Genomic DNA, 26,918 nt, shown 5'->3' with positions numbered 1-26,918 from the left:
GAGGTTTACTTCAGGCCTTGGTTTTCACACGTCGCCGAGACGGCAGGTGAGAAGGGACACTCTATCTAGTGAACAGTAGCCTATGTTTACACAATGTTTAACTGGGTGTTCTATTAGTTCAACAGCTACAACAGAGATGCACACGGCACTCAATGCTTTGGATATTATGTGACATTATCAAAACATTTCCTTTTATATTATTTAGTTGTGTATGTTTATAGTTGTTATTTATAATTGTTAAACAGTGTATTGACATTTTTTTTATTGACTATACATCTTTAAACAAACGTCCATTTGATTTAGCTTCTAACAATGCTTGACCAAAAGAACAATGCATAAACGGTTATTGGAGATTTTTTCCCCTACGGTTACACTGCTTCCCCCGTTCAATCTTTCGTCATGTTCTCTTGACAGCCGGATGGAATAGCTTAACGAATGACTTCCCAGAAACCACCCTGAAGAGACAGATTGCAACATAGACCGTTGAGAGTTCAACATTTAAGTGAGGGAAAGCTTCATCTTGAAGTTTTGGAGGGGAATGACTAGGTTACAAGCAAAGAGCTATTAAACTTATCCTAAGCTTTGGGCCATAGTTAGCTTGTTTGGCTTGGTACTCCGCCCAGACCAGACCGTTCTTTAAACACAAACCCAGATGGTATCTGGACATTTCTCAGCCACCTCTCTCTCTCTCTCTCTCTCTCTACTGCTGCTGCTGCTGCTGGAAAAAGTGACTCCATCTCATTTAGCTCTCATTACTATGCAGCTAGAGTCAACAGGGGATAAGGGTCTCATAGCGCCTATGTTCCCATGTGCTAAGCAAGACTTTCTGTCAAAAAGACATATTGAAGACGATGAATGTGCAAGACAATCAACATTAGTTACCTTTGTGTATGTGGACTGCATTAATACAGATGTAGGATCTTAATTTGAGCCAGTTTGCTACAGCAGGACAGGACATTTTAATTATTATTATGTGAATTACAATGAATGAATATTTTTGTAGGGGTTGATACATTTTTCATTAGGGTAAATCAAGTTTGAAATTTCAAAGTGGAAATGACAAACTTTAGAAGCTTTTTTAAAAACTCAATCACACTACACGTTTGCATTTCCTGCTGTGCAGGAAAATTCTCAGCAACAGAAGAGTGATCAAATACATCTGTAAAACCACAGAGAATAGAAATGGAACAGAACGGATCCAGTGCTGTATGTGTGCTGTGAGCGCCCTCTACTGTTTCCTGGCTCTAATATCACGCTGTACCCATTGATAATACCATTTTTAAGCCAAATGCTGCAAATGTCCCCAAGTAGTTGAAGTAATCTATTCAAATACACGGTGTGCTATACCCAAATCCAACACTTGAATAAAACAGATTAAATGAAATATCAAATGATAATCATACAGAATATACTATATATGTTAGTTATTATACAACTATAACAACTTGTGGACACATCCTGGCAGGGTGTTTCTGTACCTCAGCTACGACATTCAAATATAATACTTATTCTTGACAGCTCAATACATAAAACAATACATTAAGTACTTAAATACCCCGGTGAGAGTCTAGACAAGCTTTCCACTGGATGGCAGCAAAACACTTGAAATCGCAACAAATCCATAGTTTAGCCACACACACACACACACACACACACACACACACACACACACACACACACACACACACACACACACACACACACACACACACACACACACACACACACAAAACACAACTTCTTATCTGAAGACCAAAGACCACAATTATTTTTGTTGGAGTTGGCAAAAATATTGTTTTATGTTTTCAAAGATAGGTTACAATGTTGCAAAAACACGTATAATTATTTTCTAGAGAAGCGGACACTTTGGTAGTCCACGTCTAATTTCATTCACCTGGGCATGATTGGCTAACCCTAGTCACGTTGCCTGTAGGGTTCGCGTCAACTCCTTTCTCTCCACCATTGTCAGCGCGCGCAGCCGAAAAATCCTCCACGCATCTGTCGTGCTGCAAAACCTACTAATTCATTTACGACATAATCAATTATAGGACCATGTCACTCTGTTCTGCGTTTGTGTGTATGGTGCGCAAATATCATTTCAGCTGCATTGATAATTAGCCTTTGACTTAACAGTTGTATTTAGACTACTCGTTCGTTTATTTTAGCCAATACGGGACATCATCTTATACAGTTGACAGTTTTTCGTGATGGTTTGACAACATGATTGGTAAGTCACTGTTTTTGATACCTCTGTATTGGTCTTTCCCGCTATCCTTTTCAATTCCTATATAGCACTGTATAGCGCGATACCCTGATTACTGTGCTTTTTCACTATCTGAATCTTAAACAAGCTGAGTGAGTGCATGATTTGAGAGATGTTACACTAACAATGGACATATTATGTATATATAAAGTGTTATGGAATAGAATAGTACATTTTATTGTAGGATACGTGGTTTGTCATAGAGGCGTCATAGCCTTCAGGGTTTCTTGCGTTGTCACAGGCATAACTACATTATGTTTTCATTCAATAGGTTTCACCACTATGTTTTATTATTAAAACAATTTGACATTGGTTTTATATAAGCTGTAGTTTATCTGCTAGTACCCCCCAAAAATTTGTCATTAATGACATCATAGTTTAACCTTTTCTGTTTAACTTATTCCGAAGTTACGCATAGTTATAACAGATTGATTAAACTGTATTTGCATGTCTTATCATAAAAAAATCTATGCTTTTGTAAACTCGAACACACACCACACACACACACACACACACACACACACACACACACACACACACACACTTACACTTCAGTGCTGCAGAGAGGAGGCAACAGCCCCAGTCAGTCTGTTGAGAAAGGGCATCTGTGTGTGTGTAGAGCCCCACTCCTGAGTCCCCTGGGAACCAATTACTCATCACCAGAGGAGAAGGGGGAGAAAGAGAGGGAGGAGGGGGGAAGAGGGGGGTGGGGCAGCAACACCTGCTTTCCACTCCCCCAAGCCAAACTCTCACTATAAGCTGTGTCTCACTGCATGAGTAGTTTCTATGGGAACCCAATCCACGCTATCAGTGAATTGTGTGTCTCTATATTTCAGCCAATGTCAAATAAGAATACATTAGCTCATCAGTCCTCACCTGTGCGAATTTCCTTACAGGCCAGCAACTTCTCATGCCAACAACCTAACTTGATCTCTCAGCATCTAAGGTAGGTTGGCTTTAACTTGTCCAAGCATTGTTATTTCAATTTGTATACTGATTTTAAACATAAACTCCATATAAGGTCTGTCCAACTAGCAGCCCTGTTAGCCGTCTGTGGCGTTTCCTAAAAGGTTCCTGATGGGACAAGCCATCATGTAGTGAGTGGGGCAGCTAAGTGCCAGTGCAGGCTGAATGATACTTGATATATCTGGGTAGAGCCTCTCTTTGTCCACCACCCCATGGTTATTATCTCTACAGGAGATAGCAGGGGAGAGAAAATAGAGCTGGAGAAGTATGGGGTGTTATTACACAATACAATGCAATGACATAGACACATACACACAAAGACAAAAACAGGAATTTGTTTATGCATCTCCAGACTGTATGTCTTGGCCAGCTTTGAGAGAGTGCTTGTCCGGTACACACACACACACACACACACACACACACACACACACACACTCTGTAAAGGTCACCCTGATTCTCCGGCTGTCAACATCTGTCTATCAAATCCATCATCAAGCAATTCCCAATGCATAAACTATATTACTAGAAGTCATGCCATGTTTTCATCAGGCTTTGACTGTATATTATTAAGGTGAAGGATACATTGTTACAATTTCATAGCAAGAGAGAGAAAGTGGTTGCATCATTGTCGGTTAAAAATAGTATTCTAGTTACACTTCCAATGAATGCTTCAAAATGCATAGTAATAATATGATAGTCTATACTGTATTTTACATGTAGAATTGTATTACTATTCTATATTTCAATGGATCATTCTGTATTGTCATTGATACAGCTCCAGAACTATTGTGTGTAGGGATGCACGATATATCAGTGAGAATATCGGAATCGGCTGATATTAGCCAAAAATGCCAAAATCTCTAGTTTAACGGCGATGTCGAAAACCGATGTCAAAGCTGAAGTGCATACCTATATAACGTAGGTAGGTGATGTAATGACGTCACAAAAAATACAGCGCTACATGTGCAACACAGCATTCCTAACCTGGCCCACAATGTCTGCTGTGTGGATCTATTTTAAAGTTTCAAAGGAAGATAACAAAAATGCGATATGCAACGTTTGTGCTGCTGTTATTTCCCGAGAAGGGGAGAAAGTGAAATCATTCAATACCACAAACCTAATTATTCATTTGAAGAAGATCAGCGACTACTACTAGAAGGCCAGCTTCCCGTAGTTGCCTCTTCACTGTTGACGTTGAGACTGGTGTTTTGCGGGTACTATTTAATGAAGTTGCCAGTTGAGGACTTGTGAGGCATCTGTTTCTCAAACTAGACACTCTAATGTACTTGTCCTCTTGATCATTTTTTTATTTCCTAAATTAAAGATGAGATAATGTGTTGTAAAGTTGCTCTCATTTTACTAGTCTGGTCAGTTGAGCACATTTGAAAAGTTTAAGTTGTGCCATTTATAGCAGTTTATGACAGCCTTGAGACAGTCCTTTTTTCAAGCAGTTAAAGCTAAAATTATTAACTGCATTTTAGTTTGAACCAATATTTCTTTCAAAGCATTGAAGTTTCTCCATACGGTCAAGATTGGATAGTAAGAAGAGCCACCAACAACTTCACCATCTTTGTAATGCGGGGCAGCTAAACTATTTGTGTCATGAACATCTGTTGTGCCGATAAAATACATTCATGGATGTGTCATTTCTCTCATTTACAAGTTATTAAACAATCTGTTCCTAACTGAACAAATGAACATATGACACTGTTTCAACTATTTAACTGTACTGGAATGCTTAAAAGTCTGCTAAAATGTTAAATATAGGTTATCGGTATTGGTATCGAGTTCTTTGGCAAGGAAAATATTGGATATCGGTATCGGCCAAAATTGTCATATCGGTGTATCCCTAATTGTGTTCAGCCACACTGTATATTGTATCTATAGTCCTCTCCTCTTCAGCATACATAACAGTTCTTCTTTGTGAGATGTGGTATACTTCCCAGTCCAACTCATGCTTCAGCATAGTGCTCTCCTTTCGCCTCCACCCCCCCCTCTCCTCACTCCCCCTCCTCCTCATGGCTGGTTGCCATGGCAGCTGATTGGAACGTTCACTCAGTCTCCAGCAGCATATTGCTGTTCACCCCCTAGGAGAGGACAAGCCGCTTACAAAAGGAAACATCTAGGAATTAACCCGGGTGCTGAGGTCAGCTGAAAGTGTGATTATTTCATTTCACATGTTCATTAATTGTAAGAGATGGTCATTATTTGGGATTATTTAGTATTATAAAAATATATATATTATAACCTAGCAAACCATTGTAAATGTATTGTATTCTTTGTATTTGCCTGGGTTTAGTAAACTTATTCTCCAATCATAGCCAACCATGCTCACACCTCTTTAAGGCTTCTGTCTAGAGACTTACCATTAAATAAACTAGCAGACAGAATGCAGACAGGAGATACACAGCAACCTTCCACTTTCATCTAGATAATTACTTTGAATCTCCTTGCTCCACGTTTGATTGGAGAGAGAATATGAGAGAGAAAGAGCAAGGGAGAGAGAAATAAATAAATATGGATAGCGAGAGAGGGAGAGGAGAGAAAGAGAGAGAGAGGGATGTTGAGAGAGAAAGAGAGAGAGAAACATATAGAGAGAGGAACAGACAGAGAGAGAAACATATATATATATATATATATAGAGAGAGAGAAACAGACAGAGAGAGAAACATGTATATTTATACTGCTCAAAAAAATAAAGGGAACACTTAAACAACACATCCTAGATCTGAATGAAAGAAATAATCTTATTAAATACTTTTTTCTTTACATAGTTGAATGTGCTGACAACAAAATAAACACAAAAATAATCAATGGAAATCCAATTTATCAACCCATGGAGGTCTGGATTTGGAGTCACACTCAAAATTAAAGTGGAAAACCACACTACAGGCTGATCCAACTTTGATGTAATGTCCTTAAAACAAGTCAAAATGAGGCTCAGTAGTGTGTGTGGCCCCCACGTGCCTGTATGACCTCCCTACAACGCCTGGGCATGCTCCTGATGAGGTGGTGGATGGTCTCCTGAGGGATCTCCTCCCAGACCTGGACTAAAGCATCCGCCAACTCCTGGACAATCTGTGGTGCAACGTGGCGTTGGTGGATGGAGCGAGACATGATGTCCCAGATGTGCTCAATTGGATTCAGGTCTGGGGAACGGGCGGGCCAGTCCATAGCATCAATGCCTTCCTCTTGCAGGAACTGCTGACACACTCCAGCCACATGAGGTCTAGCATTGTCTTGCATTAGGAGGAACCCAGGGCCAACCGCACCAGCATATGGTCTCACAAGGGGTCTGAGGATCTCATCTCGGTACCTAATGGCAGTCAGGCTACCTCTGGCGAGCACATGGAGGGCTGTGCGGCCCCCCAAAGAAATGCCACCCCACACCATGACTGACCCACCGCCAAACCGGTCATGCTGGAGGATGTTGCAGGCAGCAGAACGTTCTCCACGGCGTCTCCAGACTCTGTCACATCTGTCACATGTGCTCAGTGTGAACCTGCTTTCATCTGTGAAGAGCACAGGGCGCCAGTGGCGAATTTGCCAATCTTGGTGTTCTCTGGCAAATGCCAAACGTCCTGCACGGTGTTGGGCTGTAAGCCCAACCCCCACCTGTGGACGTCGGGCCCTCATACCACCCTCATGGAGTCTGTTTCTGACCGTTTGAGCAGACACATGCACATTTGTGGCCTGCTGGAGGTCATTTTGCAGGGCTCTGGCAGTGCTTCTCCTGCTCTTCCTTGCACAAAGGCGGAGGTAGCAGTCCTGCTGCTGGGTTGTTGCCCTCCTTCGGCCTCCTCCACGTCTCCTGATGTACTGGCCTGTCTCCTGGTAGCGCCTCCATGCTCTGGATACTAAGCTGACAGACACAGCAAACCTTCTTGCCACAGCTCGCATTGATGTGCCATCCTGGATGAGCTGCACTACCTGAGCCACTTGTGTGGGTTGTAGACTCCGTCTCATGCTACCACTAGAGTGAAAGCACCGCCAGCATTCAAAAGTGACCAAAACATCAGCCAGGAAGCATAGGAACTGAGAAGTGGTCTGTGGTCCCCACCTGCAGAACCACTCCTTTTTTGGGGGTGTCTTGCTAATTGCCTATAATTTCCACCTGTTGTCTATTCCATTTGCACAACAGCATGAAATGTATTGTCAATCAGTGTTGCTTCCTAAGTGGACAGTTTGATTTCACAGAAGTGTGATTGACTTGGAGTTACATTGTGTTGTTTAAGTGTTCCCTTTATTTTTTTGAGCAGTGTATATATATAGAAAGAGAAACAGACAGAGAGAGAAACAGACAGAGAGAGACACATAGAGAGAGAGAAACAGAGAGAGAGAAACAGACAGAGAGAGAAACAGAAAGAGAGGTGGATGTTGATTGAGAGAGAAATAGAGAGAGAGAGAACATATATTTATATATATATATATATATATATAGAGAGAGAGAGAGAGAAACAGATCGAGATATATAGAGAGAGAAATAGATAGAGGGAGAGAGAAACAGATGGAGAAAGACAGAGAAACAGACATAGAGAAAGAAACAGATCGAGAGATAAACAGATATAGAGAGAGAATCAGATAGAGGGAGAGAGAAACAGATGGAGAAAGACAGAGAAACAGACATAGAGAAAGAAACAGATCGAGAGATAAACAGATATAGAGAGAGAATCAGATAGAGGGTGAGAGAAACAGATGTAGAAAGAGAAAGAAACAGATATATAGAGAGAAACAGATAGAGACAGAGAAACAGATAGAGAGAAACATATATATAGAGAGAGAAACAGATAAAGAGAGCTAGAGAGAGAAACAGAAAGAGAGAGAAATAGACAGAAAGCGGGACTGTGGGTGAGAGAGAGAGAGAGCAGTGGCTGAGAGAGAAATCAGTGGCAGATTTTAAATGCAGCACAATTAGTTTCACCAGTCACTAGGAGAAGAGAGGGCGAAGAGAGCAGCGAAAAGGGCTCACTAACTCGCTGTAGGAAACATACAGTTGGACGTCTCCACTATCTCCTCTTATGCTTCCGACAGCTAGGCCATATTGTGTGCAGTGGTAAAGGCTACTGTTTATTTAGTCAGTGGGAAATGAATATATGTTATACCTCTCATTAGAGTGCATTTGTTTAACATTTTCTAGAGACTGAATTTAATTTCCAGTGACGTGTTAGCTCATGAGACAAGTGTCCGTAGATCAACTTTGCGAATAGCTCATGATCTTTGGTCTTTGTTCTCCAAAAGCTTTAGACTGTGAGTGCATACTGACAGAATGTCAGCCCTCCCCAATACTATATCAGCCTAACAAGCCATTCTATTCTGTTATGTCTAAGTAGAATTTAGAAGTAGAACGTAAGTAGAAAATGGCCCTTATAGGATTTGAGTGGTGCGCTGGTTTAAGATGGAAGGGTATTCCTTCTCTCATTAGGCTGTGGGATTTGGGATGTTTGTCTGGGTGCTATATGTCTGGTATTGCTATAGCAACCAGTTTTCATTCATGTATGGGTAAACTGTAACTGCTGCACACACACACACACACACACACACACACACACACACACACACACACACACACACACACACACACACACACACACACACACACACACACACACACACACACACACACACACGTACACGTACACAGGACAGTCAGAATAGTCGTAGAGGGACTGATGTTGTAACACCTTTCTGTCACCTTCCATCTTAAAGCAGACGTTTCTCTTGTTATTTTCACCCATGGCACCATTATACGACCATAGTGACTCTGAAGAGCTCTCTGAATAAGGGAGATACAGCTCTCTGAATAAGGGAGATACAGCTCTCTGAATAAGGGAGATACAGCTCTCTGAATAAGGGAGATACAGCTCTCTGAATAAGGGAGATGCAGCTCTCTGAATAAGGGAGATACAGCTCTCTGAACACAGCTCTCTGAATAAGGGAGATACAGCTCTCTGAATAAGGGAGATAAAGCTCTCTGAATAAGGGAGATACAGCTCTCTGAATAAGGGAGATACAGCTCTCTGAATAAGGGAGATACAGCTCTCTGAATAAGGGAGATACAGCTCTCTGAATAAGGGAGATGCAGCTCTCTGAATAAGGGAGATACAGCTCTCTGAACACAGCTCTCTGAATAAGGGAGATACAGCTCTCTGAATAAGGGAGATAAAGCTCTCTGAATAAGGGAGATACAGCTCTCTGAATAAGGGAGATACAGCTCTCTGAATAAGGGAGATACAGCTCTCTGAATAAGGGAGATACAGCTCTCTGAACACAGCTCTCTGAATAAGGGAGATACAGCTCTCTGAATAAGGGAGATACAGCTCTCTGAATAAGGGAGATACAGCTCTCTGAACACAGCTCTCTGAATAAGGGAGATACAGCTCTCTGAATAAGGGAGATACAGCTCTCTGAATAAGGGAGATACAGCACTCTGTCTGGTATTTGCTCATGACTCATGTCTATTTGGAATATAATGGCAGAACATATGAATGGCATGGAGTCATCGTTTCGTGATTTGTTCGATGGCGCCTAGTCTAATTTTAGATTTTTCTCTTAGGCTTTGTCTGTCCACTTCTCTCTCTTTCTCACTCTCTCTCTAAATTCTGTCAATCCAGCAACATTTTCAACTCAAACTGAAAGAAAGAGCACATTTGTGTGGGTGGGTGGATAGGAAGAGGAGACATTGTTGCCTGCCTGTGTGTGTGTGTGTGTGTGTGTGTGTGTGTGTGTGTGTGTGTGTGTGGTGTGTGTGGTGTGTGTGTGTGTGTGTGTGTGTGTGCCTGTGCGTGTCTGCGGCAATAGGCTTCTTCAGCACCAGATGACATTAGGGACCGTTCCTTTAGGAATCCCATTTAACTGACCCTCTCTGTGACGTCATTCTAGAATCTAGAGAGGGCTTCCTTTCTCAACCTCCCTGCCTGGAGGCTGGCTAGCTAGCCTAGCGCTAATTCAACCAGTCTCACTGCAGTGAGTGAGTCAGGGCTCTTCTCTGCTGTGTGACACACACACACCATCAACCCAATAAATCCAAACATGAATGGAGGATTTGGTTTTGTTTTATTTGGATCTCTTTTAGTCCCCATTTGGACTAATCTTCCAAGAGTCCTTAAACAGGAGGAGGAGGTGTAGAGAGGAAAGGGGAAGTAGAGAGAGAGGAAGAGAGGAGATGCAGGAGGGTATTTTAGGCCAGTGAGTTAAGTTGATTTGACAGTTGGCCCGTATTCATCATCGAGACTGACTGTCTGTGGACAGGGTCAGGACAGGGGCTGGCATCAGTGCTTCCCACTAAGCTTTGTCACTCATGTCCATGCTATTTGTGGCAACCTGAGCCTGTAAAGTGACACAGTGGTGTTGTGTCTGCCTGTAATACAGGGTTTGGGATTATAAAAGGGAGATTTAGTATTGCAGATCTGTCTCCTTGCACTTTTTGCTATTTTGTCGAAATTGTCTGAGTACACCAGCCCCCCCTTCTCTCTTTCCCTTCTCTCTCTCCCATCTCTCTCTCTCTCTCCCATCTCTCTCTCTCCTCTTCTTTCATTCCATCCTCTCTCTTTACTTGATCTCCAAGGACTTCCTCCTCTACCTCAGTCAGGCTTCAGCACTTCAGCCAGCACAAACTAACGAGTCTTTTGTGTGGAAAGGAAGAGAGTGCGAGCGAGAGCAAGAGAAATGGAGTTTGAGAGAAAGAGAGAGAGAGAGAGATAAAGAGAGAGAGAGAGAGAGAGAGAGCTAGAGGGGAGAGAGAAGCTGGCTGAGAAAGCTGACAGCAAGCAACACCAGAGGGAGAGGCAGAGAGGGGGTAGAGAGAGAAAGATAGTGAACGCTAGACAGACTCCTGGGTGCTAAACAATAGAGTAAGAGGGTAGCAGCAAGGTCTGTTCTTCTGGGAGCCCTGTCGATGTGGACGTTTATGTAGTGAATACTGTGGGAATGCACTAGAGAATTCCTGGAGTGTGCAAGGCGATACGACACAGGTCAGTCAGTGGAAATATACATTATTGAAGTGTAGTGGTAATAGTTTCTCACCTTTGGTACTTTTACATTTTATGGGGGAAACTCAAGAGTGGGATCCATTCAGCACAGGACACTATCTGTAGCATCTGGTGTGGAGGGAGCTTATGCAGCGTGGTGTTCCCAGTGTATATCCTGCTGCAGGGCTTACTGTTCTTCCTGGAGAGAGAGGGAGAGAGAGAGGGAGAGAGAGAGAGAGAGAGAGAGAGAGAGAGAGAGAGAGAGAGAGAGAGAGGTGGTTAGCAAAATGGAGGGAGGGAGGGAGGGAGGGAGGGAGGGAGGGAGGGAGGGAGGGAGGGAGGGAGGGAGGGAGGGAGGGAGGGAAGGAAGGAAGGGGAGGCTCCCTACACCTATTCTCTCACTGCCATTGCAGGGTAGCTTGCTCCTGTGTTCTGTTCTGTTCTGCTCTGGTGCATGATGTCATCCGGTACCAGGTCACAGAGGGAGAAGCTCCCAGCCTCAGGTCCTGTTTTGTGGCCATCAGTAAGGAGGCATTTGTTATGAGATTGTGATTTGTGTGGACAGTAATCCACAGTTTTAAGTGGTATTGTTTTGCACAGAGTATCCACAATGTCTATATGTCAGGCGACGACTGTCTGAATGAAACATTTCTCTTACTAAGATACGTGTATACGATGACACCGTTGTCATGGCAACCACCGCAGGGTTTTCAAGGAATAGGTAGCATGGTGTATGGAGCGCTGGATTCTGAGGATGAGAATGAGAATACATGACTGAAATGAAGTGTAGGAAGTCGGTACGTGATGCTTAGACACAGCCATGGAAACCCTTACCCAGTTCCCACCATCTCCCCATACTGTCACTGTGGGGGGTTGTGTTTGAATTTTAGTTTTGTTTATTCATTCGACCTTTTTTACCAACAAGCACACATAAAACTTGAAAAGCCGTACATGCGCATGAGTAAAATCATGGAGGGTAACACACGATAACATCTGGGACTTTCCATTGTGGTCCTCTTGAAACAAGATGGCTAAGCAAGATGCAACACGGTTGAACACAGTATGACAGCAAGATGTCCTGTACTGTATGTGGAGTGGGATGGGAAGGGGGGGCTGCCGCTGCAACATCCATATATTATGTCTTAAACATCCCTCTGTGAGTCCTGTGTGTGTGCACGCGGAGTGCAGGTGATTACATGTGTGTCCATTCCTTGATGCGTGTTCCCTTTCAGTCAGTCAACTTCGGTACAACATACTATGGGGAGTCGCACCCTGGCGAAAACACAATTGGAACACGAGACCGTCTGACGTTGTACCATCTCAACTGTCCCGTAGTGGTAGAGTTGCTCACCCCCTGGATGTTATGTGCTGAAGTTTGTATGGTTCTCATACGTTTCCTTAATCACGAACAATTAGTTATTCTTCAAATTGTTTGGCCTGGCTATAGCAATAAGTAAGCGGGCTTACGCGACAGAAACAACGAAGGCTAACAAGCCGGGTTTGGATTCGCGACCATGCCCCGATTAATTAAAAGATACTCATGTTAGTTGTCTTGTATGTCTTGGCTCGGCGCTTGCTCAGGCTGCCCTCACTTGAATCTGTTCCTGTGCGAGACTAGGGGATGGCTGACACTGTTCCCCTACTAATCCGTGGCACAGGTTCTCTCGACAATCGTGTAGCATTCTTTAGGGGGCTTGTTGTTTCCAATAGTGACTTCCTCTCCCGGGTGCCCGTACCTCAGCTGATGGTTTGGGTTGTTGGTCGGGTAGAATGTCTCCCGGCTCCTGTGCGCACTGTCGCCGGTTACGGGAGGCTACTCGAAGAGAGAGGGCGACCAGGTTCTGTGGGTATCCCCGCCGCCTGTGTCTGCAGGGGTTAAGCACTGCTTGCTTCTCTTCCCAGAAGGGTCCGGGTCCCACCTCAGTGATCCGGTCCTACGTACACTTTCGAGACCAGGTTAGCGAACAAGCGCTGCATAGCGTGCTATCCAGATTAGCTAACTCGCCGAGGCGAGCTAGCTACTACTAGCTATTCCTGCCTCCCCACGGTGGAGTTGCTGGGGTAGATCTCTTGTTCAGTATACGTAGCGTTAAGTCGCTTGGTTATTGTAAACAAACCATGCCGCGGTCAAAGAGGCTAGCTAGCTATGGCAACTCTACTCTTATTTTCAATTCCTGGAGTTGGAGGGAGTAGAGAGCATTTCTTGCATGCTCCTCCGATGGGGAAGTAGTCTCCGAGCAGCTGCACCGCTCCACTAAAAACATTGCCGGAACCCTCTGTGCCCATAAGACATCCGCATTGCTTGCTGTTTGGGGTTTTAGGCTGGGTTTCTGTATACACACTTTTGACATCTGCACATGTAAAAAGGGCTTTATAAATACATTTGATTTGATTTCAAGGCCGTTAGTTTATTATGATCAATCGTGATCCATTCTGACTGCTACATTTGTCGTCACACAGGGCCACGTGCAGACACAGACCTATCACGGGCAGGCAGGATACGTGGAGGCTCCCGGTTGACTCTCTCAGGCAGGATGAAAACGACTACATCAACCATGATCTTTTGCTAGTTACGGCCACTTTCACCATGATCCTTAGCAATTTCTTTGTGCCATTCAGGCCCATTTAGCAATATGGCATGCTTCAAATTCAAATACTTCCGGCTTCATGCGCCATTTGGGAGTTTTCATAGGGATACGTGCATGACGTCAACACTATCACTATCTACTGGCTTTAATGGCTATGTGTCACGTCTACTCCCACTCCTCCCCTTCGGCGTTTGACGTCACCAGTATACTAACCACCGGTCCTGGGATCCATCATTACGCACACCTGGCATCGATCATTGCGCGCACCTGCACGTCATCATGAGGCACACCTGGACTCCATTACCTCACTTATTACCTTCCCAATATCTGGCACTCCCTTAGATTCTTTCCCCAGCCAGTATTATTCCTGTGTTTATGCATAGACGCTACTGTTATGTTGTCTCGGTTCATGTTGTTTTATTAAACGTTTCACCTGCTTCTCGACTCTCAGTGTCTCCGGTACAGAATACTGACTCCAACAATGGAAGCAGCAGGTAAAACAGAATATATTCCATACAGTCGACTAGCAGGGATAACTTCTAAGTCAACACCATGACCAGCTGGCACAACTGGGAACAGCTATGGAAGAGGTTCTTCACAGTGTGCAACGTCTCGAACATACCCGGAGGCGTTGCCGTCAACTAGCGGAGGATACTCTACAACCAGTCGACCCAGCGAGCCAGCACAACAGCCCATTCAGCAACTCGCTCAGGTCAGCGACGCCTGTTTGTCCCTACCGGATAAATATGAGGGCACCCCATCTAAATGTTGTGGCTTCCTACTTCAGTGCTCCCTCTACTTTACGCACCAGATGGGAGCCCCCACCACCGAGAGGTTGCCACAGTTATTTCTCTGCAGACTGGGCGGCATTGGAATGGGCCACAGCCATCTGGGAGAGAGGAGAGGAGGAGGAGATTCATATGTTGGGTTCATGGCTCTGTTCAAATGCATCTTCGATCATCCCCCGTAGGGCAGAGAGGGAGAGAAGAGAGGGAGGCTGCCGTGTATGTGCTCACCTTCCGGACAGTAGCAGCATCCAGCGGATGGAACGAGCCGGCGCTTGGTACGCTATTCAGAAGAAGTCTGCGCGAGGAGGTCCAGACGGAACAGGCCTGTCGAGACGACAACTTCTGCTTGGACGCACTCATTGCGATGGCCATCTGGATATCCTACTTCGGGAGCGTCGATACTTTCATCGCTTCTCCCTCCCTCAGTGAACACTCTGGATCAGAGCCTAAACCCATGGAGGTAGGGGGTCACACGCCTCCCCGTGGCAGAGCGATACAGACAGAGACAGATGGGGCTCTGTCTGTACTGTGGTCAAAGAGGGCACCAGCTCCAGCGGTGTCCGGCACTTCTTAATCCGGGATCCACAAGAGCAGAGGGATGGTCACGTGATCTTCCACCTCCTGGGGCAGAAGTGAGTATTCCATCTTCATCACTTTCTGCTAAACTATTTTTGGTGTCCATCATACTAAACTCAGCAGAAAAAAGAAACGTCCCTTTTTCAGGACCCTGTCTTTCAAAGATAATTTGTAAAAATCCAAATAACTTCACAGATCTTCATTGTAAAGGGTTTAAAAACTGTTTCCCATGCTTGTTCAATGAACCATAAACAATTAATGAACATGCACCTGTGCAACGGTCATTAAGACACTAACAGCTTACAGACGGTAGGCAATTAAGGTCACAGTTATGAAAACTTAGGACACTAAAGAGACCTTTCTACTGACTCTGAAAAACACCAAAAGAAAGATGCCCAGGGTCCCTGCTCATCTGCGTGAAAGTGCCGTAGGCTTGCTGCTAGGAGGCATGAGGACTGCAGATGTGGCCAGGGCAATAAATTGCGATGTCCATACTGTGAGACGCATAAGACAGCGCTACAGGGAGACAGGACGTCCTCGCAGTGGCAGACCACATGTAACAACACCTGCACAGGATTGGTACATCCGAACATCACACCTGCGGGACAGGTACAGGATGGCAACAACAACTGCCCGAGTTACACCAGGAACGCACAAACCCTTCATCAGTGCTTAGACTGTCCGCAATAGGCTGAGAGAGGCTGGACTGAGGGCTTGTAGATCTGTTGTAAGGCAGGTCCTCACCAGACATCACCGGCAATAACGTCGCCTATGGGCACAAACCCACCGTTGCTGGACCAGACAGGATTGCCAAAAAGTGCTCTTCACTGACGAGTCGCGGTTTTGTCTCACCAGGGGTGATGGTCGGACTCGCGTTTATCGATGAAGGAATGAGCATTACACCGAAGCCTGTACTCTGGAGCGGGATGGATTTGGAGGTGGAGGGTCCGTCATGGTCTGGGGCGGTGTGTCACAGTATCATCGGACTGCGCTTGTTGTCATTGCAGGCAATCTCAATGCTGTGCGTTACAGGGAAGACATCCTCCTCCCTCATGTGGTACCCTTCCTGCAGGGTCATCCTGACATGACCCTCCAGCATGACAATGCCACCAGCCAAACTGCTCGTTCTGTGCGTGATTTCCTGCAAGACAGGAATGTCAGTGTTCTGCCATGGCCAGCGAAGAGCCCGGATCTCAATCCCATTGAGCATGTCTGGGACCTGTTGGATCGGAGGGTGAGGGCTAGGGCCATTCCCCCAGAAATGTCTTGCAGGTGCTTTGGTGGAAGAGTGGGGTAACATCTCACAGCAAGAACTGGCACATTTTGTGCAGTACATGAGGAGGAGATGCACTGCAGTACTTAATGCAGCTGGTGGCCGCACCAGATACTGACTTACTTTTGATTTTTGACCCCCCCCCTTTATTCAGTGACACATTATTCCATTTCTGTTAGTCACATGTCTGTGGAACTTGTTCAGTTTGTCTCAGTTGTTGAATCTTATGTTCATACAAATATTTACACATGTTAAGTTTGCTGAAAATAAACGCAGTTGACAGTGAGAGGACGTTTCTTTTTTTGCCGAGTTTATTTGACTGTCCCTCATGTACTGTGTCTACAGCGTTAGTGGATTCTGGTGCCACAGGGAACTTTATTGACCAGACCCTTGCCTCCTCTCTTAACATCTCATACTCGCTCTCCTCTCTTTTCCGGGTTCAAGCCCTTGATAGTCGGCCACTAGGATCCGGAACCATTACACACATCACCCAACCCCTCACCGTAGAGTCCATTCATCAGGAGAACATCCCCTTCATCACCAGGGCACCAGTTCACAAGATGTTCCTCGGCCTCCCTTGGCTTCAACGCCATAATCCCACCATCTCATGGTGGAGGATGAAAATCACAGACTGGCCAACTGAATGCCAGAGGACCTGCTTCCTCATCCCCTGTTGTTCTACGTCGGTTGAGAGTCCTGTGGTTGCCCTTCAGCCCAAGAACCCGGAGATATACCAGGACCTGCGGGAGGAATTATCCAAGACCCACGCCACCTGACCCAGGCCATGGAGGATTACATCCAAGAGGCGCTCCAACAAGGTTTCATCCGCACGTCCTCTTCTCCTGCGTCGACTGGTTTCATCTTCGTGGCCAAGACGGATGGAGGGCTACGTCCATGTATTGATTACAGAGGACTCAATGAAATCACCAGGAAGTACCGTTACCCTCTCCCTTTGTTGCCGGCAGTCATCGAACAGCTCCACAGGGCCCAGCTCTTTACCAAACTGGACCTGTGGAGTGCACACAATCACATCCGCATCCAGGAGGGGGATGAATGGAAGAACCTATCGCCCAGGTTAAAAAAACACCAAGGACAATGCCCTGTCCCATCTCTACGATTCGGGAGAGGGTCCTGTCAAGAATGCACCTATTGCCTGTAGCTTACTAGTCCCTATGAGTTGTCTAATGATACAGGTTATTGGTGGTTGGTAGCGGAGTCGAGGGACAAGTGTTGGACACGACCATGCTATTATCCAACACAATCTCTGTGGTTCAAATGAACCCTGAAATTAGCTTCCTGGCTCCAGCTCAGAGCTTTTCATTCCTTGGAATTAGATTTGATTATAAATCGCCCCTGTCTGTTACCACAGAAGGGGTCAGTTTTTCAGAGCTGTCTGTCCCATTCCCAGCTAGGCTACAAGGCACTTTGTCACCAGTACCTATGGCTGGTCGGTAGGGTAACCTCCATGGTAACTTCCAGTGTTCACAGGTGTCAAAAGTGTTGTCTCCCGCATGTGAGTTCAATGAAAAGTGTCCCTCCTCCACGTTCATACACACAGTTGTCAAGAGTGGTGGAAATGGAGGAAGAACCAATCTCTCCCAGTCCCCTTCAGATGGCACTTCACGGGAGGCTCACTGTCTGCGTCGACCAGTGGCGTGCATGCGCTGTGCCGCCCTAGATCATGCGAACTGTGACATCAGGGTACAAACTACAATTTGTTGTGTCTCCCACGCTCCTGCAGCATTATCACATCGACTGTCCCAAGGCCTCAGCGCCTGTTTTGAGGGAGGGAATATCCTCCCGTCGCCAGAAGCAGGCAATCCGAGTGGTTTCTATGTTGAAAATCCTGAATGGCTGGTACAGCCGGTATTTCCTGGTTCCGAAAAGGGACAGGACTTTGCATCCCATTCTAGACCTACATGCCCTCAGCTAGCACCTCAGACTACAAACTCAGAATGCTCACGAGCCGCTGGCTGTTTCAGCCTATTGGCTGGTGGCAGCAGAGTCGAGGGGGCACGCAGTGTTACACACATCCATACTACCTTCCCGTATTCAGTTTCTAGGCTTCATAAGAAACCATAAAAAGAGCTGTCTGACTCCATCTCAGCACATACCGTTTCTATCCCTGCGGAGGGTGTTCAGGTTCCGGCTCTGCTTAGCCAAATTTTGGCTGGGCTATGCCCACTGGGGATGATGGCTTCTGTGATGGAAGTCGTTCCCGTGGGGTTATTGTTGATGCGGCCCTTCCAACGCAGAGTGCTAGCCACTCACCTGGACGCATCTCGCAGCCTAACACAGTCGCTTTGGGTGTCCCTGTCAGGCCTTCGGGCCCTGGCCCAGTGGTGGGACCCTCTGCTATTGTTAGGGGGCTCCCATGGACTGAGTTATATCTGGCAAGGTGATCATGACAGACGCACCCCCTCCCCCAGTGTGCACATGCTCTCGCTTTGGGCTACTGTTCCCTGAAGGAGGGAAACCAGGTACAACACCTGTTTGGCCCCACGCCGCCCATTCCTGGGCTTGGTGAAGAGCGGTACTAAATTGAAGGAATGAATCCGAGCCTCACGCTTTTCACCTGTGGAAGGCGGGGCTTCCAACGAGGCGTGGCCTTATCAGGCTTGATTGTAGATCCTTCAACCTGAAGTCGCAAGAGTGCAACTCCCAATAGTATGTTGTACCTCGTTTCCCTCCTTCAGAGAACAGTAGTTATAGTCATAATGTTAAGTTTACTTATATGCACTCGATGTGCATACACTCATCACATATACCGATTGAGAGAGGTCAATGCCCACTATGCCATGAACTGAGCAACCATGTACAGTAAAATGGGTTTGCTCATCGACCATGTATACACTTGTACAATAACAGTAATGACATTTCTTACAACATTCTTTCTCTCTCTCAGGGCCAGACGTTGGGTGGTAGACCTACGGCAGGATGAGTGGGATCCTGAAGAGGAAGTTTGAGGAGGTGGAGGTGGACAGCCCCTGCCTCTCTCTCCGGGGGTCTGATGATGAGGTCTCTGCCGGCAGCGACAGCGGGAACAGCAGCGACAGCGTCAACCCCGGCCCCTCCACCCCCGTCGCCCGTGAGTTGCTCGACTGCTTAACTAACACAGCCAGCTTTGCCAACTTCGGACAACACTGTCAACTATTTGACGCAAAGTGAATGAAATAGCGCCTTACATTGTGCTAGTGAGTAGCCATCCATCTTTTCAGTAGAAAAAACTCCCAGTTAATAGAACCACTTCCTCACCTACTGCTTTTCAAATCAGATCAGATTCCCTCAAGCACCACCAGTATAGAGAGCCTCAACGGGATTAGAATGATAGAGAGAAACAGGAAGTAACTCTTGGGAGTAGTGTGATTTCATCTCTCTCTCGGAGTCATAGCTGGTGATCTCCCCTAGCTCCTGCTCCCTGTGGGTTTTGACAGGGAGGATGTTAGGGATGCTAGAACTCAAGGGGTCCATAGGGATATCAATAGCAGCAATACTCACTTAAGGGCTCCCGAGTTGCACAGCGGTCTAAGGCACTGCATCTCAGTGCAAGAGGCGTCACTACAGTCTCTGGTTCGAACACAGGCTGTATCACATCTGGCCGTGATTGGGAGTCCCATAAGGCGGCGCATAATTGGCCCAGTGTCGTCCAGGTTTGGCCGGGGGTAGGCCGTCATTGTAAATAAGATTTTGACTTGCCTAGTTAAATAAAGGTAAAATAAAAAATAGTCTCTAAATGCCCCCTTTCTCTCTATCCCTCCTTCTATCCCTCCTTCTATCCCTCCTTCTTACAGCCTCTTCTATCTTGAGGTGTGAGAAGCGCCTGCTGGTACGCAATGTGCACTTTGAGAGCGTGACGGTGTACTACTTCAGCCGGCGCCAGGGCTTCACCAGCGTGCCCACGCAGGGTGGCAGCACCCTGGGCATGTCCACACGCCACAGCTGGGTGCAGCGCTACACCCTGGGGGAGTTCGCCGTGGAACAGGAGAGAAGCCACAGAGACATGCTGCGAGACCACCTCAAAGAGGAGAAACTCAACTCCATCAAACTCAAGGTAGTCAAGTCGATCTATCTAAAGGTCGTCAACTCCATCTAACTAAAGGTAGTGTCATAACTCTCCTGTGACGATCTGAAGGATCAGGTTACGGGGGGGGGGGGTCCGCTCTACAGCATGCTCTCTCTCGTAGAGGGGGAGAGCGGGAAGTCGACTGTTTTATGGTCGGTTATAAAATACGCTGCCCCTATGCTCTGTAGTGTTCGAGATTGGAATGTAAACTGTGGAACAGAGAGAGACCCTCAAACATCAAAAGTTTGAATAATTAAACAATGTTTCTATTTTTGAGAATGTGGGAATGGTCCGTGGACGCTGAAGGGCCGGTCACGTCGAGTGTTTCATTTGGTGATCTAATGGACAGGAAACACATAACTATCTCTTAAAGTGTACATTAAACTATTTGTGAAAAGTAATGTTAACCTTCTAAATGAGAAAATATGGGTTTTCATATAAATTTAACCAAATCAGTGGTCACGCCCACGTGAGCGTAGACATTATGTCGGCGTCATGGACTCGCGCCTTTTTCCACAGAGTATAAAACCCACTTCCTACAAAATTTACATCAAGTCAGAGAACGCTGCGAGTCCCCACGTTGAAATGGCTAGCATTCTATAGATCATTAGACCATACAACTGTAGTTTTGGCTACATGGCTTGAAATGGTTAAACTCCCAGACTATCGATCACTACAGAATAAGAGCAAATCTTAGCCGTATAATTACTAGTCTGCAGCTAGAAATTCCGTAAGTCTAGTACGAGAATACCGACAATCGCCGAAACATCTATTCTAAGAACATTGTACGCCTGACGTATCGATTACAACAGACACTATCCAGGGCCGCGGAGGAAGCTACAACCACGAAGGACATTGTGACTTCTGAGGAAGTTTACCAGAAACTCTCTGATGAACTGACTCTCCAGCAGACGGACAGGCGATTCCAACAGAGAAGACAACAACGACATACGGGGCGTAAATATATACATTGAAATTATTCTCGAATGAGCGGCCGTTCATGTGCAAAGGATTAGCATTTCAATGGGTATAATTATCAACTGTGTGTAGTGAATCCATTTCGTCTTTCCCGCTCTTTCTCAGTCCCCGCCCCTTTCATTTGTCTACCAAGCCGTCATATCAGCTTCGTCCGCTGGGGACTTTTTCTTTGTGTCATGTAGTAACCCACATATCTACAGTTTGTTTTATGTAATTCGGTGTGGTTAGTTAGTAAATAAATAATTAAGCCAATTTGTGTATCGACACTCTAAAATTGACACTTTAAACACCATTTTTTCGTGGTGCCCCGACTTCCTAGTTTAAAGTTACATGATTAGTTTAATTGCGTAATTAAATTACAGAGAAATGCTTTGATAATATACAGTCTTCACATTTAATGATAGTCCAGACACGACAGTAGTCAACTCCATCTAACAACTTTTTTGGCCCACAACCCCATTTTGATATCTGAAAATTCTTGCGACCATCACATACTTTTAATGTGGGCTATGACAGTCCATTGCAAATTAGTCTGACATAATGCATCTTATCTCACCACCACTAATGTGATGGGTGTGCTTGGGGCATGTCGCGTCAGACCTTCTCAATGTCAGGGGGCGTGGTCGACAGTGCGCACCTCATCTCTGCTGTCACATCCAACCTGGATCGATATTAATTTTTAATGTAGACGAGAGCACTGAATCCAGCTTTACACAGATATGAGCTGGTGAACGGTATACCATGAGTTTCATGGTGCTTTCAAGACAACTAGGAACTCTGAAAAATATGAGGTCAAATCAAAACGTCAGTGATCTTCAGGTCGGAAAGTCTGAGCTCTAGAAAGAGGCTTGAGATTCCAGTTGAATGACCGTTCAAAACACATTTTCCCAGTCTGAGATTTCCAAGTTCCGAGTTCCCAATTGCTTTGAACGCGGCAATAATTCTCAGAGGTAGACGGCAGGGTGTTCGCTTCGAGTCAGGAACCAAAACTCCTCCATAGTGACACGTAAATGCATTCCATCACATGACAGCTTCATCAGCTGTTCGATTTCACTTACCGGCATGTCAACTGAGCCAGGATCACAGTCAAATGGATTGGGAAGCAGGTGCCAAAGTGCTCTTCCAAGCATTGGAGGTGAGCAGTCATCACTCGTGTGGAACACATACTGATGCTGTTTTCTGTTAGAAACATGCACCGCCGAGGGAAGGGGGCGTGGTTCGCTTTTGAAAGACTCTCCAATAATAATTCTTTCCTCTGAATCCACTGATTGGGTCACTCATCTGTAGAATGTATTTGGATTTCCCCTGCATGCTTGCGTTCAGTTAGTTTAGTTACCCAAATATTTCTGTTACATAGGCTGTTGTAGCTGCTTCGCATGATGTATTGTTGTCTCTACCTTCTTGCCCTTTGTGCTGTTGTCTGTGCCCAATAATGTTTGTACCATGTTTTGTGCTGCTGCCATGTTGTGTTGCTACCATGTTATCATGTTGTGTTGCTACCATGCTGTGTTGTCTTAGATCGCTCGTTATGTAGTGTTTTCTCTCGTCATGTGTGTTTTGTCATATATATATATTACATACTAATCAGGGGGAATGGGAACCAGGTGTGCGTAACAAAAGTCAATGCATGGGCATCTCGGCATACACAGCTAACGTTTATTTGGAGAGCATAAGCTGGGGAGTTTGAGTTGTTCAGTCAGTTTCCTCTTGATTGCTAGCAATAGCATAAATTATTTGTTTAGCAGTGTTATCTGACAAGGGATTTATGTGAGTTTCTGTGCCTCTGCCTCCCCATACATTGTTTTCACCATAGAAATTGCTTCCAGTAATATCAAAGTCTCTGCAATAGTGTGTGGTTTCATAGCGTAGCAGGCCTAGCCATTCACCATGGGAATTATTCAAGTGCAACGGTCAAGTGTGCCCTTTTTCCATGATGTAAGGGCGCTCTCTGGTTGAATTTTATCTTTTAGATTTGAATAATTTTCATTTTGATTTTTAAGGTTAACCACATTACAAGGATTTCAAGACACAAAGACGATGTTATAATATATTTTTTTCTTCAGGATTTTGGAAATTCTCCTGCGACCCCCATTTTCAATTCAGGCGACCCGTCCCCCCCCCATGGAGTCGCATCCCCTAGTTTGGGAACCACTAGTCTAACGGAAAGCAGCCGAGGCTGTCTAACGGAAGGCAGCCGAGGCTGTCTAACGGAAGGCAGCCGAGGCTGTCTAACGGAAGGCAGCCGAGGCTGTCTAACTGAAGGCAGCCGAGGCTGTCTAACGGAAGGCAGCCGAGGCTGTCTAACGGAAAGCAGCCGAGGCTGTCTAACGGAAGGCAGCCGAGGCTGTCTAACGGAAGGCAGCCGAGGCTGTCTAACGGAAGGCAGCCGAGGCTGTCTAACGGAAGGCAGCCGAGGCTGTCTAACTGAAGGCAGCCGAGGCTGTCTAACGGAAGGCAGCCGAGGCTGTCTAACGGAAGGCAGCCGAGGCTGTCTAACGGAAGGCAGCCGAGGCTGTCTAACGGAAAGCAGCCGAGGCTGTCTAACGGAAGGCAGCCGAGGCTGTCTAACGGAAGGCAGCCGAGGCTGTCTAACGGAAGGCAGCCGAGGCTGTCTAACGGAAGGCAGCCTAACGGAAGGCAGTCGAGTCTGTCTAACTGAAGGTTTGGACTATGCCTTTGTGTTAAAGTATCCAGCAGTGCAGTGGCAAATTCAGTGTATTAATAATAGATTGCATAAAGCACACAGTGGCACTTCTCCAAGTTCCTAAAGTGCATTCCATTGTACACCAATGTGTAGCATGGCAACTATTTTTGTGCTAGAAATCAGCTAACATAGCAGAGAGATGAGGAAGGAATGTTTACCCGTTAGTAAGCCGGGGATAACCAGGAAAGCACGATAGCGTTAGGACTAGGTTATGAGTTCAAGGTTAATGACAAATGACATTAACCTGAGTGGCACAGTCCTTTCTAGTCAAAATGACCTTTACCTTCCTTATAATGTATTTATTCGGTGTATTCACTAGCACTTTGAGCTGCTTTATCGCAGAGATTCTAATCCAACACAAGGGGATGCGCTAACACAAGCAGTCAGCCATGTAATTGTTATCAATAATAATCCCCCTCATTGGTTTATGCTGATTCCTCTCACATCGCTGTGACCTCGGACAGTGTGTTGGAGTAACAACTTTCTTTGAACAACCTGTGTAAACCATTTGTGTTGAATTGATTTACATCACCACCTAAGGTATTATAAACAGGAGATGAGCGTTTATTTCATAGATACAAGGATACACATATAAGCACCTACAGCAGTCTATATGGCATAACTTTACAAGAGCCTAGATACATTATCCACTGAGTATACAAAACAGTATGAACACCTGCTCTTTCCATGACACAGACTGACCATGTAAATCCAGGTGAAAGCTGTGATCCCTTACTGATGTCACTTGTTATATCCACTTCAATCAGTGTAGATGAAGGGGATGAAAAAGGTTACAAATATTTTTAAGCGTTGAGAATTTAGACATGGATTGTGTGTGTGTGCCATTCAGAGCTTGAATGGGCAAGACAACAGATTTAAGTGCCTTTGAAAGGGGTATTGTAGTAGGTGCCAGGCGCACCGGTTTGTGTCAAGAACTGCAACGCTGCTGGGTTTTCCATGCTCAACAGTTTCCCGTCTGTATCAACAATGGTCCACCACCTAAAGGACATGCAGCCAACTTGACATAACTGTGGGAAGCATTGGAGGCATCATGGGCCATCATCCCTGTGGAACGCTTTCGACACCTTGTAGAGTTCATGTCCTGACGAATTGAGGCTGTTCTGAGGGCAACTCAATATTAGGAAGGTGTTCGGTTGATTCAATGTACATCACTAGAGAGCATCACCATCTACTCGTGTTTTTTTTCTTCCAGCTGACCAATAATGGCACTGTGGAGTCGGACGAGGCCGAGTCTCTGACCCTGGACGACATCTCAGAGGACGACATAGACCTGGACAACACAGAGGTGGACGAGTACTTCTTCCTGCAGCCGATGACCACCAGGCGGCGCCGCGCTCTCCTCCGGGCGTCCGGGGTGCGACGCATCGACGTGGAGGAGAAGCACGAGCTGCGAGCCATCCGGGTGTCCCGGGAGGAGTGCGGCTGTGACTGCAGGGGGCTGTGCAACCCCGCGACCTGCGCTTGCAGCCTGGCCGGCATCAAGTGCCAGGTAAATGGAGCTGTGGTGAGGGTCTCCTGAATTACCTCTGTCAGTATGTTTGCCTGTTAAATGATGGCTGGCCCGCTATTGGCTAGCTGGCTGTTTGCCTGGCTGTTTGCCTGTCTCTTTGTCTGTTTGACCGTCTGCTATGCTTATGCATCTGTCTATGTGTTCGTTATTCATTGGAAACGGAACTGTCCAGTATTGGAGGCTAACTGAGGCGTTGGTTGTCTGTCTGTACAGGTAGATCGCATGTCATTTCCGTGCGGCTGCAGCAAGGAGGGCTGCAGTAACAGCACAGGCCGCGTCGAGTTCAACCCCATCCGTGTTCGTACCCACTTCCTGCACACCATCATGAAGCTGGAGCTGGAAAAGAGCCACGAGCAACAACAACCGCAGGTCACCAATGGTTACCACGGAGAACTAACAGTCAACGTCCCTGTCCAGCGTGCTCTGCAGTACCCCCTGATGTCTGACAACATCCCAGTCCCGCAGGCTCCCATCATGCACCTGCCGAGTGCCAGCGACGCTGAGCAGCATCTAGAAGAGGAAGCGGACGAAGATGAGGAAGATGATGAGGATGAGGACGATGGTAGTAGTTTATGTAGTGGCCTCTCGGACTGCAGCACCGACAGCCTGCACACTAGTGACTCTGAGGAGGAAGAGGAGGAGGAGGAGGAAGATGACTGTGGGTCTATGGAGGAGGGGGTGAGTGGACCCCCAGTCTCTCACACAGAGGTGGTTCCTCTCTCCTCTGTGTTGGGTTACACTGATGGCACACACACCAACACCAACCGCGCTAACCCCAACTCATACTACCACAACCCTTCATCAGGGTACTACCAGATGGACAACTCAGCCAACCTGAACCCCACACCAAAAGCCCCTAGTGAAGCTCCCTCACTCCGCCTCTCACTCCCAAACAGGGAGGAGGCCACCGATGGCCCCACGGTCGTGTCACAGGAACAGCCTAAAACCACCTCCGAGCCGCACACAGACCACCTCAGCCAGATAGAGGGACTGTATATGCATTTTCCCCACACTGACAAAGCACCAGCAGCCAACGCCTGTTCCTCAGCCCCGCAGCAGAGCAACACTCCCCACAGTGGGGAGACTAGTACACTACACCATGAGCAGTCCTTTCAGACGCAGGTCAGCGTTTTTCATCATGAATCGTGTTCTAGAGGCAGCTCTGCGGAGTGGTCACTAGCTGGCACAGCCACAAAGTCATAAAATCTGATTTTAAACCTA

General features: G+C 46.2%; 1 protein-coding gene across 2 annotated transcripts; it reads left to right on the top strand.

The window, feature by feature from the left end:
* The first annotated feature begins 1,959 nt into the window (after positions 1–1,959).
* LOC115196106 (cysteine/serine-rich nuclear protein 3-like) lies at positions 1,960–26,918 on the top strand. 2 transcript variants are annotated; one of them, XM_029756674.1, is made up of 6 exons: positions 1,960–2,227; positions 3,160–3,209; positions 19,327–19,509; positions 20,213–20,472; positions 25,380–25,676; positions 25,911–26,918. In XM_029756674.1, the coding sequence occupies exons 3-6, from the start codon at positions 19,359–19,361 to the stop codon at positions 26,898–26,900; spliced, it is 1,698 nt and encodes a 565-aa protein (XP_029612534.1). In that variant the 5' UTR covers positions 1,960–2,227; positions 3,160–3,209; positions 19,327–19,358; the 3' UTR covers positions 26,901–26,918. The 2 variants fall into 2 exon arrangements, with proteins under 2 accessions (XP_029612534.1, XP_029612533.1); XM_029756673.1 differs by having other exon boundaries at positions 25,380–25,691.

The sequence above is a fragment of the Salmo trutta genome, chromosome 6 (genome assembly GCF_901001165.1).
Source record: "Salmo trutta chromosome 6, fSalTru1.1, whole genome shotgun sequence".
In the NCBI taxonomy this organism is placed as follows: domain Eukaryota; kingdom Metazoa; phylum Chordata; class Actinopteri; order Salmoniformes; family Salmonidae; genus Salmo; species Salmo trutta.
Note: the sequence above shows the minus strand (reverse complement) of the source record. Positions and strands in the feature narration are given on the sequence as shown.